Genomic DNA, 17,254 nt, shown 5'->3' on the forward strand with positions numbered 1-17,254 from the left:
GTGAGTTCGGCTGGATTTTTTTCCCCTTCTTTGGCAGAAGTTTATAGAGAAAGAGCTGGCCCTGTGTCATATTGATTTCCCACTGCACTGGTTTTCTAAGTGCTCTGTTGATCCGTGTCCAGCAATAAATTCCCAGCCTCAACATGCACATCGCTTCGCTCTTTGTCCTCACCTAGATTTAAGGTGTCCATTTGATGAGATGAGCAAGGACATGATTTTCTGACTAATGCTCCAGCCACTTTACATGATATGATAGTGGTGCATTTGTATGTTTTCCAAAGGATGGGACATGACATTTATGGACAGGTTTAACGTACAGCCCAGGACATGACACGTCTAGGTTGGTTAAACTAATCCAAATAAATTGAAGCATATATTAGCTTGCAGAATTGAAAAGAAATCAGTATGTACAAGATTCCCATGACAACTGCTGGAAGGGAATGCTTTGTGTCAGGGAAGCGTGATTTCTACAGGAACGTTTTCCAAAGCAACAGAATGGGGTCATTCTCTAAAGACTTTCCCCATCTAGCAAAAATTGACATATACCTCTGTAGCTTAAACAAGACCAGCAGCATATGGAGTAGAAGATTCTTAAAGGAGCTGTATAACATTAGAAAAACATGGCTACTTTCATCCATCGACAATATCACTCATCCATGGGCAGTATTTGGTGTTGTAATGGAGTCCCATTCAAGTGAATAGAGCTGAGTTGCAATACCAGAAGTAGCCTGTGGACAACAGTGGCACTGTGTCATTACACTGTTATTATAATGTCTAGACTATTTGGCTTGGTCACTTAGTGATTTGTGCTGTTGGTCTGCAGCACTGAGGTCATATGTTTGATTCTAAGGCCCCTTTCACACGGGCGAGAATTCCACGCGGGGGCAATGCGTGAGGTGAACGCATTGCACCCGCACAGAATCCGGACCCATTCACTTCAATGGGGCTGTGCACATGAGCGGTGATTTTCACTCATTACTTGTGCGTTGCGTGAAAATCGCAGCATGTTCTATATTCTGCGTGTTTCACGCAAAGCAGGCCCCATTGAAATGAATGGGTCTGTGTGAAAAAAAAGAGATGATGTTAGTAAATTGATAAAAGTCAATTTACTGTATTATTTTCCCTTATAAAATGGTTATAAAGGAAAATAATAGCATTCTTAATACAGAATGCTTACTAAAATGTTGCTTGAGGAGTTAAAAAAAAAAAAAAATGAACTCACCTAATCCACTTGATCGCGCAGCCGGCATCGTCTTCTTTCTTCTTCTTTGAGGACCTGCAAAAGGACCTTTGATGACGTAATTGCGCTCACCAAGTGGATCTTCTATGTTCATTCAGCAGGACCTGCGATGACGTCTTCGCGCTCACCACGTGGTGAGCGCAATTACGTCATCAAAGGTCCTTTTGCAGGTCCTCAAAGAAGAAGAAAGAAGGCGATGCCGGCTGCGCGATCAAGTGGATGAGGTTAGTTTCTTTTTTTTTCTTTTTTAACCCCTCAAGCAACATTTTACTAAGCATTCTGTATTAAAGAATGCTATTATTTTCCATTATAACCATGTTATAAGGGAAAATAATAACATCTACACAACACCTAACCCAACCCCAAACTTAAGTGAAGAAGTTTGGGTCTGGGTACCACGTTCAGTTTTTATCACGTGCGTGCAAAATGCATTGCACTTGCGTGGAAAAAACTGAACAATAGAACGCAATCGCAGTCAAAACTGACTGAAATTGCGTGCCTACTCGCACGATTTTCCCTGAACGCACCCGCATCGCATGCAGCCCTGACCCGCGATGCCCGTGTGAAAGAGGCCTAATTAGAGTTGAGTGAAGCAAAGCATCTGAAATGAAATTCAGTCAAAATTTTTGAAAAATTTGATTCCAAAAGAAGCTGAATTATTTCGCGCTTTGTGGTAACGAATCATTTTTCCTAAAATGGTGGCTGGAGTTGTCTCACGTGATCATGCTGGGCGTGCATGGTGACATCATCACGCTCAGCCCTGGTCCTTCTGTAGGTCTTCTTCAATCAAGAGAGAAGCGGACTAATCATTTTTTGTGTTTACATGCTTTTCATTTCATAATTACTTCGTTTGCTCCCACACTTCAAAAGCATACTAGTTTAACTGGTTTCCTGCAAACTCACACTAGAGCAGCATCTAGTCCCCTATATAAAACCTGTAAATGGAGTTCCCAAAATATTACAAGCCATTTATTGTCACCAGTGTCAGCTATTTTGGAACAAAGACTTTATGCCCCTTCAGGCACTAAGGTAGGGGTGCAAAACTCATTTTCACTCAGGGTCACGTCAGCATTGTGGTTGCCTTCAAAGGGCCAGCTTCCGGAACTCAGGCACCAGAGTCTGAAGTGTAATCCTATGTAACACTTCAGATAACCCCCTAAAAGAAGTAGAAAAATCCACGGCACTCACCGCTAGGTAACATCTCCTTAATTTCGTTCCTTTAAAACCATGCAGAGGATCGACAAGCATGATAATCAAACTTCAGATAAGACAGTGATAACTCTCTGAGTACAGATAATATAGTTTGTAGTTAATGCCATCTGCAGTCCTATGTAACATCACAGATGAATGACACAGTGAAAACTCTGAGTAAATATTATAGTTTGTAGTATATGTCACCTGCAGTCCTATGTAAGGCTACTTTCATACTTGCGTTGTTAATTCTGGTATTGAGATCCAGCAGAGGATCTCAATACCGGAATTAAATGGATCCGTTTTGATTTTGCACATCAGGATGCATCCGTTCCGTTAGGATGCGGTTGTGTGAAATCAAAACGTAAAAAACTGATCCGTCACTAAGTACATTAAAAGTCAATCGGTCACCATTGACTTACATTGTTTTCAGTGACAGATCCGTTTTTATTACCAGACACAAAACCACAGCTTGCAACGGTTTTGTGACATGTCACAAAACAGAAAACTGATGGAACGGAAGACATCCTGATGCATCCTGAATGGATCTCTTTCCATTCAGAATGCATGAGGACTAAACTTTCTCAACGGAAGTCTGAGAGTAGCCTAACACCACAGATGACACAATGATAACGCTCCGAGTACAGATTTGATGTTAGGTGCAGTCCTAACCGTTCATATTACTGGGGGGCAAACTGAGCTGACTAGTGTACTTGACTAATCTAGTCCAGTTCTACAGACTCTAGACCACAGGGCAGGAGATAATCCAGGCAGGCATGCTAGGCACATGACTTAGGCAGGCAGACAGTTCCTTCTCCTTCCCTCATAGGCCCCTGCCTTTTATGTTCGGGAAGACAGAGGAGGACCCCAAAAAGTTGCCACCAAAAATATTTCGTTGGACCGCCTTTAGCTTTGATTACGGCACGCATTCGCTGTGGCATTGTTTCGATAAGCTTCTGCAATGTCCCAAGATTTATTTCCATCCAGTGTTGCATTAATTTTTCACCAAGATCTTGCATTGATGATGGTAGAGTCTGACTGCTGCGCAAAGCCTTCTCCAGCACATCCCAAAGATTCTCAATGGGGTAAAGGTCTGGACACTGTGGTGGCCAATCCATGTGTGAAAATGATGTCTCATGCTCCCTGAACCACTCTTTCACAATTTGAGCCCGATGAATCCTGGCATTGTCATCTTGGAATATGCCCGTGCCATCAGGGAAGAACAAATCCATTGATGGAATAACCTGGTCATTCAGTATGTTCAGGTAGTCAACTGCCCTCATTCTTGGAGCACATACTGTTGCTGAACCTAGACCTGAGCAACTGCAGCAACACCAGATCACAGTACTGCCCCCACAGGCTTGTACAGTAGGCACTAGGCATGATGGGTGCATCACTTCATATGACTCTCTTCTTACCCTGATGCGCCCATCACTCTGGAACAGGGTAAATCTGGACTCATCACTTCTTCCATTGCTCCAGAGTCCAATCTTTATGCTCCCCTAGCAAATTAAAGCCTTTTTTTCAGGTTTTTCTCACTGATAAGTGGTTTTCTTACGGCTACACAGCTGTTCAGTCCCAATCCCTTGAGTTCCTTTCGCATTGTGCGTGTGGAAATTCTCTTACTTTCACTATTAAACATAGCCCTGAGTTCTACTGTTGTTTTTCTTCAATTTAATTTCACCAAACGTTTAAGTGATCGCCGATCACGATCATTCAGTATTATTCTTCCTGCCACATTTCTTCCTCGAATACGATGGGTCCCTACTATCCTTCCAGTTTTTAATAATGCGTTGGACAGTTCTTAACCTGATTTTAGTAGTTTCTGCAATCTCCTTAGATGTTTTCTCTGCTTGATGCATGCCAATGATTTGACCCTTCTCAAACAGACTAACATCTTTTCCACGACCACGAGATGTGTCTTTCGACATGGTTGTTTAAGAAACGAGAGGCAACTCATTGCACCAGTTGGGGTTAAATAACTTATTGCCAGCTAAAAGATAATCGCCCATGCAGTAATTATCCAATAGGAGGCTCATAACTATTTGCTTAGTTAAATCCAGGTGGCGACTTATTTTTGGGACCGGCAGTGTATTACAATTATCACGTGTAAAGTAACAAAATTCAGTTTGTGAAAATATCCATGTACCTCCCTGCTCCCTACATGACATCGCTCGACAAAGAAATGGTGTAATAAAGTCTATAAACGTACTCACCTTAGCACATATTATCGTAACTGTGGAAAACAAAGTGACAATGAATAGACCTAGTGCAACTGAATGACTGGATGTTCATTTCTTAGCACGTTTATGACCTCACGAGAGCTGTTGATGATGTAATCTAGTCACTTTATTAGATGATCAATGTAATCGGAGCTAGGCAGCAGGAGCTGTCTGATTTTGTAAATTAACAGAAGAAATATGCAAAAATTACAAAAAGAACAAATAAGCTAAAAATGAATAGTGGTTTCTCATATCTTACCTTATTGTTTGGGCGATCATTGTAAACTTTCCATTCTTGTGAATGCAACATCCCAGGTGTGTAGGATAAGAGCCTCTAGAAATATACTGCAGTAAAAAGAATCGAAGCCTTTAGGGTCTGTCCACACACAGTTTTTTGCAGTCTGTATTTGGCGCGGATCCCGCACCGAAAAATGCCATGTGCGGAAACCCCTTTCCATTGTCCTCAGGAGGGGTGGCTCACAGTTTATGGCCATGACTGCAGTGAGAGAGGACATTTCCTTTCTTCATATGTGGTAATAAACCATGGACACATAAACAGCAACACAGTCTCCCATTGAAAAAAATGGAAGGCGGAGTCCATGCAGCAATCAGTGGCTTTTTGGCGTCAAATCAGCTTGCAAAAAAACTCCATATGGACATGCCCTTAGTTGTATGTCATGGAAAAGTTTGCTTACAAACGTTATCATGTGTCTTTCAGTCATGCCATACAACAGTGCCCACCATTGCGTGGTTGAAGTGGAAAACTTCTTGTTTGTGTTAGGAGGAGAAGACCAATGGAATCCTAATGGTAAGTTGTAAGATACCTTATGTATGTATGAGACTGAAAATTGCTAAAAAAAATGAATTGCTTTCTTTTCAAGGGGAGAAACTATCATAACATAGAAAAAAACCCATGCAACAACCATGCACAGATGTTGGTTCCTCCTGGCACCATCTCACTCATATAGCAGACTAGTGGCTTAGTATTGGGAGAAGGTGCCTGTTCCTCGTTATTGCTTTGGTACAAGCTGTAAGCAGTGGACTGCCTCACACTCAAGCAGTATTCAAGCCATTGCTTGATCATGCGGGTTGTCCTCCATCTGTGGTATATTCATCCTACAGGGTTAAACATAATGTTGCACCATTGCTAAACCATGCAGTGATATTTTATTCATCTACTCTCCTTGTATAATCTAAAATGATGGCAATACGGGGAAACATCAGCCCAAGATATTACATTTAAATAATCTTACTTTAATAAATGAAATCCGTCCAAATACATGAAAAAGTTACCAGACCATGTTAAATTGCAGTGCATCCTAATGCTGGGCTGAGTAATTCTGAAAGTGCAAAATACATTAATATTTAAAAGTGTTGACTCAGAGAGAGAGGAAAAAAAGCCAAAAGAAATATGAGCACTTCAAGCACTTTAGACTGAGTGGAAAGGGAAAGATGCAATAGAAGGCAGAACATGAGAAGAGATGGGGAAAACGGAATGACCTTGTAGAAGGCAGAAACAATAGTGTGTATGTATGCTCATGTACAGTAGATAGGCAGGCACACCAGTCCCATAGTTATTTAACTATTACTTGCTGGTGCCATTTCTCATAGCAAATTTGAAGGAGCGAAAAAACTATTTTGACAATATAAAGTGAAAATAAATCCGTTCTCTTGCAGGCAAACATAGTACAAATTTTGTCAGCCGCTATGACCCACGATTTAACAGTTGGATACAGCTCCCACCTATGCAGGAAAGGTAAGGACATGCTTCATTCTATGGAACTATTCTTGACCCTCCAAATCCAATATGCTGTTTCTGTCAGTAAAGGAATCCTCTTACACGATTTCTACAATTTTTATTCTACTCCGTGCACACATTTTTTGTTGCATTCCGTGACCATCTGGTTAATTTATTAGCCATTTTTGACACATGCACCATTACCTTTCTCTGTAAGTTCCCTTTTGGGGACTTTGGTGGACAGAAGTGGCGTTTCTGATCATCTTTCTAGCCCAGATAAATAATTGTCACTCTTTAGCTATTGGCCTTTAGATGTGGTTCATTTTCTTGCAGAAATATTGTAAATGAAGCCCTCCGATATCATTACTTTAATCTTTAGTCAGCAAGTTAAGTTGATATCATAGTTGGAGTAGGGGATTTACAGTATGCGTCTGCTGAGAAGAGGGGGATTTCATACTGCGTTCGTATCACCTAGATTCTGGAGTTATTTGTACCAGTTTGGTGTGTCTAGGCTTTGAGAAATTATCAGTGGCTTCACAGGAAAGGGGAGTGATCTAATATGCTAAATGTAATGCCAAAATTGCTCCACAGTTCTGGCGTAAAATTCTGTTTTAAACTAAACTTAAACTTAGACAACCAATAGATGGTATAAAGTTCCCATAAGATGATGCATTAATATCTCTGTTTAAGCATACTGGTAATCTGTTCTGGCAGAGAAAGCCGTCATTTATGCCAGAAACCCGCTGATTCCTCATCAGATCCCATTATAGTCAATGAGTATCCGGCAGTGTCTGGCAGTGTGCGGCTATGCTGGATACACTAATTTCGGTAGTCTATTCCTCCGAGCAGAATACCATAATGTTTAAATGGAGATGTGAATGTAGCCTCAGCTTTAGGGCTCATTCCGACGGCCGTATGCTTTTCTCAAAAATGCAGATCCGTTTTTTGGCGGACAGTTCAGCCTGTCCGCAAAAAAACGGATTGCATTCCATTTTTTTGCTGATCCATAGATTTCATTAGGGACATGTTTCATTTTTGGGATGAGCCGTGCAATGGAAGAGAAGGGCCCCATAGAAGTGAATGGGACAGCATCTAATCCGCAAAAAAACAGATCTGCATTTTTTACGGACAGCATAAGGCCGTCTCAATGAGCCCTTACAGAAATAGATTCTTAGTGACTGATGTCACTACTGGAGGGAACGTATGAGTAAGTTCATACTGTTATACAAAACTGCTGACAGACAAAGGTATGGTTAGGGGACAGGAGGTAACTAGGTAATACATGCTTTGCTCCTTGCTTTTAATCACCAAAATGCTTAAAAAATTTGCTTTGAAATTGATGTTCCCACAAGTGTGCCAGGGGCGGGTCTACATTGTTTCAGTGCTTCAGGCTAAGTGCATGACCAGCTCCGCAGACCCTCCCCTCTGCTGAGAGTGACAGCTGTAGCATCCAACCAGAAGACAGCTACAGCCGTCACTCGCAGCAGAGGAGACGGGCTGTGAAGCTGATCATGCACTGAGTCTGAAGCCCTGCAGTATTCTGGACCAGTTCCTAGTGTACCTGAGCGAGGGACACCTGTGGCATTTAAAGTTAATTTCTACAGTACTCCATTGATTTAAAATTTATGTATGACCTCCATTCCCTTGCCCCACCTGACGTCTGTCATCAGGTTTGCACTGAGAAAACTGCTGACAGATACCCTTTAACACTATATGCAATAAGCTCCTAAACACCCTCTAGTGGTGGGTGGAGGCAGTAAACATGGTATCATGTCTATACTGGGAATATTTGAGTTAGGTAATTAATTAGCACAGAATCCCTCACCTAAAAACAGCATTAACAATATGAAACAGTGGAAAGGTGGAAACACACTTTAAAATGGGTTTGGATTAGGAGAACCTTAAAGGGGTTATCCTACCTTTGGGGAAAAATAATCAAAACAGTAGTAAATGTTATAAATTAACAACCAAAAACCTACTGACTTCTCCAATCCTCTGCCAATACACTGCAGACATTCTGGCAGTCCCATTACTAGCACCACCACTCAGTGATGATAGCTACGTAGGATGGCAGTAGTCCAGCACATGACCCCTGAAAGTGACTGCAGTGGTCCCGTGCTGGGAGGAGGAATCGCTGAAGCATCTGTACTGGATTGGTAGGGGAATCAAATAGGTGAGGAGGTTTCTTTGTATTTTATGTTTCAAATAAATATGTAGTAGTGTGTGCATTTTGATGGTTACCTATTATTATTATTTATTAATATATTATTATTCCTGCAATGATCTAATAATAGACAGAGAAAAAAACTGTAAAAAGAAATATAAGAAGAAAAAAATCACCTATATCTGGAACTTTCACGTCCGTCCACAAACAAAAATGTTCTGCTTTTTTACAACTTAACTGGAAGGGAAAAAAGAAAGCTAATTGAAGAAATTTTTGATGATGTGCCTCTTTTGGTAAATTGGAAACAATGACCCTTGAAGGACCATAAGGATAGTGAATGTCAAGATAATTTATAATTGTTAAGATATCTTCTTTAACTTTCCCTTTGTCATTTAGTCTTTGGCAAAGTGCAGAATTGTACCTCAGGCAGCGAAAACATGTTACGCCTGTAATAAACTGTGTTTACGAACGTCCCATTACTATGCAATACAACGTCAATGTACAAGCCTGGCTGCATTTTCTGATCATTATTTCCGTTTTTTCTAGGAGGGCCAGTTTCTATGCCTGTCGATTAGATAAGCATCTGTACGTCATTGGAGGAAGAAATGAAACTGGTTACTTGTCTAGTGTTGAATGCTACAACCTTGAGACAAATGAGTGGTGCTATGTGTCCCCTTTACCCCAGCCATTGGCCGCTCATGCAGGGGCCGTGCACAATGGGAAGATATACATATCAGGTATGATGGATGTAATGAACTGGGTACAATCGGTTGTATGTGATGATCTAATTACTAATAATCCCAGGAGAACTGGTTCTCCATTTCACTTGTATCAGCAATTTGTAATCCAATTTATTGTCAGTACCAACAAGATTATAGCTATGATTTATTAGCATTGCATTGTTTGATTGATTTGCATTTTATTCTCGAAAACACTAGATACATAGAATATAAAAATATATTAATGATGCTTGTGACCAGCTTTATGCACAAATAACATGCATGTGCAGTGCTATAATAATACAGATGCAGTTAAAAACAAAGCAACTTTGCAAATAGTCTTCATTTAAAATGTCCTCCCGTGTTCCTATATGTCTACAACTTACTATGCTAAACTATGAGCCCCCATGGTTACAGACTACAAACAACCTTATATAGTGTGATCCTGAAGCCATGGACCAGTCATGGCTAAACTCTGGCACTCCAGGTGTGGTGAAATTACGACTCCCAGCATGCTCCATTCATTTCTGTGGAGTTCTGAGAACAGCCAAGCAAGTGTACATCTTGGGCAGGGGCGTAACTATCGCAGTCTCAGAGGGTGCGATCGGCGGGGGGAGGAGGCTAGCTGCACTCACTTGTAATGGGAGCAATTTGATGGGTCCCGGCATGAAGTACAGTGACAATGCAGGGCCCTGTCAGAGCGCTTTTCAAATGTGTGTAATATGCGCCCTGGGAGCAGAGGCAGGGGGAGCGCAGCGGTAAGGAAGGATGATGGGGGGCGCACGTACTCACTCACTCACCCGGCAGTTCTTGTCACTGCCGGGCTCTCGTCTCCAGAGTGAAGCAGGTAGCGCTCTCCGCTCCCTGCTTCACTGTTCTTCTGAGCGCTCCCCCTGCTGGCCGCACATCGTGCTGCTGGCTGTGGGAGAAGCGCTGAAGGCCCTGGAATCAGCCTCCAGCACAGCCAGCAGTGTGGGTGTGAGTGTGGGAACGCGTCATCAGGGAAAGAGGTAAGTATGTTTTTTTTTGTTTTTTTTTTATAAAGCTGCAGACTGGGGGCAACATCTACTGTGAGGGGGCTGTGGGCATAACTACTTTGAGGGGGCACATATCTGGCATAACTACTATGATGGGGCACATATCTGACATAACTACAGTGAGGGGGCACCTATCTGGCCATAACAACTGTGAGGGTGCACATATCTGGCCATAACTACTGTAAGGGGGCACATATAGGGCCATAACCACTGTGAGGGGGCACATAATCTGGCATAACCACTGTGAGGGGGGAACATATTTGGGCATATCTACTGTGAGGAGCATATAATCTGGCATAACTACTGTGAGGGCTCACATAATCTGTCATAACTACTGTGAAGTGGCACATATCTGGGCATATCTACTGTGAGGGGTAAATAATCTGTCATAACTACTGTGAGGGGCAAATAATCTGTCATAACTACTGTGAGGGGCACATAATCTGTCATAACAACTGTGAGGGGCACATAATCTGGCATAACTACTGTGAGGGAGGCACATATCTGGGCATAACTACTGTGAGGGAGGCACATATCTGGGCATAACTACTATGAGGGGCACATAATCTGGCATAACTACTGTTAGGGGCACATAATCTGGCATAACTACTGTGAGGGAGGCACATATTTGGGCATAACTACTGTGAGGGGCACATAATCTGGCATAACTACTGTGAGGGGCACATAATCTGGCATAACTACTGTGAGGGAGGCACATATCTGGGCATAACTACTGTGAGGGGCACATAATCTGGCATAACTACTCTGAGGGAGGCACATATCTGAGCATAACTACAGCGAGGTGGCATAAAACTGGGCATAACTACTGTGACAGGAACAAAGCTGGGCATAACTGCTGTGAGGGGCCACAAGGAGGACATAACTATTTTTGAAGGGACCACAAGGTGGGCTTAATTACTGTGAGGGCCACGAGGTGGGCATTAGTATTGTGAGTGGTCACAATGTAGGCATTAGTACTGTGTGGTAGCACTTAGGGGAAATGCCCTAGATTACCCTGCTATACATTGGCATGGCTCAGTCTTACAGGCCAGCACAGCGCCCCCTGCCGGTAATTTCACAGGGGCAGTCACCATCCTTTCCTTTTGTGATTAATCTTTTTTTCTCCCCACAGGGACCTTGTTTTGGATCCAGTAGACATCACGCCGATGCCAGCGACACCCTGGATGAGGTGGGACCACATTTTATTAGTTAGGACTGGGTTAGTGTAGCCATGCATTGGGCGTAGTGTAAAGAAAATCTGCCGCCTCTTTGTAAAAATGGGGGGGGGGGGGGCGATCCAAAGTTTGCACTGGGGCCCATAACACTCTAGTTACGCCACTGATCTTGGGAGTTGTAGTTTTACCACCGCTGGAGTGATGGAGGTTAGCCATCGCAGCTATAGAACCTACCATCTGTCCCCTGCCTCTGACTCACACACTGAATGGCTGTATGTTAAAAAAAAAAATGAAGTAATTTTGCAAGTATTCTTAATTAAAAATAGCCTCATATGCAGACCGATGTGCATCGGTTGTTACAGACCATAAGTAAACCCTGTGTAGTGTGACACAGTGAGAGGTTTGGTCTGGGAAAACAGGTATTTTCCTCCCAGCATGTGCTGCTCGGCTGATTTACATCCAGGTGAGGCCAAATACCGGATTTTAAATGGTTCCCCTGCAGCCGAATCCAGATCCCAGTACAGGAATTAACAGGCAAAAACCACGGAAATGCCAGGATAATGCCCCTAGGAGTAGTCCAGAACCAAATCTGTTGGTTGACAAAGTGGTTCTACTCCTGCTGTCATAGCAGGATGTATGACTGCAACATCAGACTATACATGGTTTGTTTTTATCTGTAGCCATGGTGACACATAGGTGGCATAGGAGTTGTGTGTATATATATATATATATATATATATATATATTAGTAAGACATCTTAATGAAGATAATTTGCAGAGTTGTTTTAATTTTAAATGTATTACATTTACACCCTCACTGATACTGATGACTTATCTAAAGGATAGGTCATCAGGTAAAAAGTGTCAGAAAACACCTTTGGGGCCAGTTCGCACAGAGTTTTTTGCTGCTAATTTTGGAGCGTTTCTGCCTCAAAATCAGTTCCAAAATTCACCTAAAAAAAGCCTCCCATTCATTTAAAATGAGAAGCAGTACCTGCTTTAACACATTTAAAAAAGAAGCATGGAAAAAAGAAGCAGCATCAAGCTCTGTATTTCCCATTGAAATGAATAGGAAGCTGGAAAAACTGCTCTTCCATGCATTTTTTGTTTTTACAAATTCAGCTTTGTACTGAAGTGAACACACATTGATTAAAAAAGAGATGCATCAAAAAAGTGTGTCAAACACTGCACAACAAAACATGCGCATTCTGTGCTGATTTGTAAGAGTGTTTTTCAAAATCAGTCATGTGAACTGGCCCTTAAAGGGAACCTGTCACCAGTTTTATGGGGTCCTAACTAAGGGCAACATAAATAAGTGACTGATTCTCTTAGCAAAATGCTGGGTAACTTTCTTTAATTGACCCAGTCAATCTGCCAACATCTTGTATTGAAAATCTCCAGCTGATAATAATGAGTCATGAATATTCATGAGCTCCTGACTCTCCCCGCCTACCTGCTGCTGATTGACAGTTATTTTCCATATGAATCAGCAGCAGGTGGGCAGGGGAGTGGCTATAGCTCTGAATTAAAAAAAAAAAGCTGGACTCAATGACATCACACTGGACTCAAATCAGCTCATTAGCATGTGGCATCTTTGTGTGTATATTATGAGGTAACCATCTGTCACACCAGTAAGTGAATACATCTAAGGCACTTTTTAGTAGTTAATGATTGTATATAGTTAGTTAGATTATAATCAAATATCCACATGACAGGTTCCCTTTAAGGTTTATGTTGGCAGTTTTGCGTTAAAAAAATCCAGCAGGTTTGGAGTTTTTGAATCTTGGGTTGCAATTGGCTTGAACACTTAGACAGTCCTTAGAAGCATTGGCACAATGAAATATTTTGGCCACCAAGTCACAGGACCAAAGTCACTGTGTAGCCTTAACCTAGCTTGACGACACATAAATAATATACAAAAATAATGTACGGTATGTTCCCATATGAATGGAAATTTAACGTAATATCACAACTAGACTGATGTAAAAAGTGTAGTAATGACATGTTCATTCATAGGTGGTGTTCATAACGGTGAGTACGTCCAGTGGCTGTATTGCTATGATCCGGTCATGGATGTTTGGGCTCGGAAGCAAGATATGAACACAAAGAGAGCAATTCATGCCTTAGCTGTAATGACTGATCGTCTATATGCAATCGGTGGAAACCATTTAAAAGGTCAGTCGTGACATAATTTATGTTTAATAGTGTGCCTGTTTTACTGGTATTAAATATCATTATATTCAAAAAGATGAATATATGACTGTGCCATAAGTTCGAAGAATATATGTGCATTATACCGTACTTAGTATTACATTTTATTTTCAAGCATTATGAATGGTTAATTTTGCTACACAAGTTAAGTGAAATACTACATTATGCGCTTGATTCAAACATAGCTTTGTTTGCACTTACATTGTGCCTATTGCTGTCAGGATTTCCAGTTTTTGATGGCAAGAATCCATAATAAACTTGATGGATCCTATTATAAATCATTGGGATCCATCGAAAACAGATTTGTCTTTAACTGTTATGACTCATTAATGAAAAAAGCCTGACTTTGTACTAACTAGTAGAACTATTCAAATGATGAATACATCATTATTATTATTATTTTATGGATTATTGACACCTTTGTTTAACAAAAGTATTATTTAAAGGGGGTCTTTCATGTCAATTCTGCACGATTATCTTCAGTATTACATGAGTAGTACTGCATATACGGATTCCAGATCACAATTTTTTTATTTTCCTACCACCTACCGTTCCACCACTACAGTACATGGTCACTACCAATCTACCCCTTTATCTGCAGTTCTACTGATATATTACTGCAGCTAACAGTCCAGAATCGTTGTGACAGATTGCCTTTAAAGATATGTTTTGTTTACATTAACACTGCATTTTGCAGAGTCCGTCAGAGGTATAGAACCTCCGATGAATGGCGCTGTATAGGAATTATGTGGCATCTGTTGACCATAGAAGCGTCCATTGGGTAAATGGTAAATTTGGGTAATTATAGCAAGAGGACACTGTAAAACCAGTGGCTCTTAGCATCATTGCATTGGGTTATTGTAACAGTCTTCCAACTGAGATTTGCTGTTGTTTAGGATTCTCTCACCTGGATGTCATGCTAGTGGAGTGTTACGACCCAAAAGCAGACCAGTGGAATATTCTACAGACCCCCATTCTGGAGGGGCGCAGCGGCCCGGGATGTGCAGTACTAGATGATCGGTTTTATCTTGTTGGAGGCTACAGCTGGAGTATGGTAAGCTGAGACATTTGCTGACTATATATATACAGTATAAACTATGAATTTTTATATTTATAGTTAGAATAAAATAGGCAGATTGTTCGGGCCACACACCATATTTCTTATGTTCCTGTGTCACTTTATCAGACACATACAAAAGTGTTAAAAAAAAAAGTAGACGTACCGTCAAATTGACAAAAAAATCAAATTTTTTGCACGTTTTTTTCAAATAGGAAAATGGCACCCTACTGATGTATGTGGGGCACACCGCACCTGAGTGAGCTACTGATGCAGCACTTAGGCTGAGTTCACACTTCAGTTATTTGGTCACTTATGTCCATCAGTTATTGTGGAGCCTCCACAGAGATAAGGTATTATAAAAAGATCTGCACCTGTTCTGTGTTTTTGACCTGCACCAGATTTAGGCTACATGCACACGACCGTTGTGTTTTTTGCGGTCCGCATATAGCGGATCCGCAAAACACAGATGGCGTCCATGTACGTTCCGCAATTTGCTGAATGGCACGGACAGCCTTTAATATAACTGCCTATTCTTGTCCGAAAAGCGCGGACAAGAATAGGACAGGTTATATTTTTTTAGTGGACCACGGAACAGTGCAACGGATGTGGAAAGCACACGGAGTGCTGTCCGCATCTTTTGCGGCCCCATTGAAGTGAATGGGTCCGCATCCGAGCCACCAAAACTGCGGCTCGGATGCGGACTAAAACAACGGCCGTGTGCATGAGGCCTTTGGCTCACAAGAACTGATGGAAATAACTGACCAAACAACTGTACACCTGTGTAATCTCTGTAATTATACTGAAAGGGAACCTGTCATGTTCAACCTCTGAGCTGCAGGCAGCATGTTATAGAGCAGGAAGAACATCGTTTTTTGTGGGAAGATTCACCATAACTTGTACTTCATTCATTTATATCCCTGCTCATTCTACGCATTGAAGTCAAGGAGACTTCCTATTCAATGGTTTCAGTCTTCCCTGCATACAGAGATAGCTGTCAGTCACTGAGTAGAACCGCCTCCTTCAAATCAGAGATATACTGTAAATGAATGACACACAATCTTTTCCCACAAAACAATATATCAACCTGCTCAGTTCCCCTTTAATAGTTTAACTTAAAGGGGTTGTGTCTGTTTTTTTTATTGATAATTTATCCTCAGGATATGTCATCATCTGATTGGCATTGTTCCCTGCATCCCCATCCATCAGCTGTTTTAGTATAGCTCCAGCGCCGTAAGTAGAGGCCAGAAATACAGCTAATCGCTCTCCAAATATTTCAAGGGATTCTCAGGGAATAATACGTTTTTAGCAAGTGCCCGCAGCCTGCATTTCTAAAGAGAAGATTCATACTTACCTACTCCCTGCCGCTCCAGTTCTCTGCACTGCCTGCAGTCCCTACAGTGTTCGTGTTCCAGTTCCTATAGTGTTAACATCTGGTGCTGCATGGGCATGGTCACATTCTCCACTGCAGCCAATAACTGGCTTCAGCCGTGAGGTGGCCACAAGCAGTATCTCACCACTGAAGCCAGTGACTTGCTGCAGCAGAGCATGTGACTATGGCCATCATGCACCGAATGTCAACACTGTGGTGCCCGGAATATAGACATCATGGAGAACCAAAGCTGCTGGGAGCAGGTAAGTATGAATCTTCTATATAGAAGGGCAGGCTACAGGCACTTGCTATAAACTCATTATTTCTGGAGAACCCCATAAAGGGTGTGATATTATTTCTCAACGAAAGATGACATCATATGTAGGCATAACTAGGCTTCATTTAAGGTGTGTAACAAACTGTTGTTGCCTATGACAACCAGTAAAAGCTGAACCCTGATTGGTTGACATGTGCAACAAGGCTCAAATTTCTGGCCACTTATGATACATGAGTCTCAAGTCTTGCTTCGAACGTCAGATGTGTTAGCAATGTTCCTTTCTGTTTTAGGGGGCCTACAAGTCATCAACTATTTGCTACAGTCCTGAGAAAGCCAGTTGGACAGAATTGGAGGGAGATGTTGCTGAGCCCCTTGCTGGTCCGGCATGTGCCACTGTCATTCTACCAGCCTGCGTCCCATACAACAAATAGAGGGTACAATGGGAAGGACACTTCAACGTTAAAAAGACTTTTTTCTTTGAGAATCCTTTTCATCCTTTTAAAGGGTTGTCCAAGCATTAGAGAAATGAACAATGTCTTAAAGGTCAACACTAGGACTTGCTATGAAGCTGACAAAGCTAAAAAACAGGGAGACTTATAATACAGCAGTGGGCACCGGTCTGTCTGTACCAATGTAATATAATTCTGCAAATAACACCTGGTACACGTGACTATGTGAATTCCCGATGTGTATGGCAACTGAAATGTGTGATTATTCTGAAGGCATAAACTGTATGTTTTTATATGTCTGTTCTGATACGTAACTGCTATATCATACAAGACTTCTTAGTGTGAGAAAGAATGAGTATTCCAACAAAATAATCATATTGTCTAAGACAGGATCCTGTGAAT

The 17,254-nt window shown here is 41.6% G+C and overlaps 1 protein-coding gene across 1 annotated transcript in view; it reads left to right on the top strand.

Moving 5' to 3' along the window:
* KLHL14 (kelch like family member 14) overlaps positions 1–16,983 on the top strand; it is a 115,162-nt gene extending 98,179 nt beyond the window's left edge. Inside the window, exons 4-9 of the mRNA XM_044295523.1 lie at positions 5,372–5,461; positions 6,331–6,409; positions 9,102–9,292; positions 13,503–13,661; positions 14,594–14,751; positions 16,694–16,983. Coding sequence (XP_044151458.1) covers positions 5,372–5,461; positions 6,331–6,409; positions 9,102–9,292; positions 13,503–13,661; positions 14,594–14,751; positions 16,694–16,834 — 818 coding nt within the window. The 3' untranslated portion in view covers positions 16,835–16,983. The remainder of the gene's footprint in view (positions 1–5,371; positions 5,462–6,330; positions 6,410–9,101; positions 9,293–13,502; positions 13,662–14,593; positions 14,752–16,693) is intronic.
* The last annotated feature ends 271 nt before the right edge of the window (positions 16,984–17,254 follow it).

Source organism: Bufo gargarizans, chromosome 5 (assembly GCF_014858855.1).
Source record: "Bufo gargarizans isolate SCDJY-AF-19 chromosome 5, ASM1485885v1, whole genome shotgun sequence".
Classification (NCBI taxonomy): domain Eukaryota; kingdom Metazoa; phylum Chordata; class Amphibia; order Anura; family Bufonidae; genus Bufo; species Bufo gargarizans.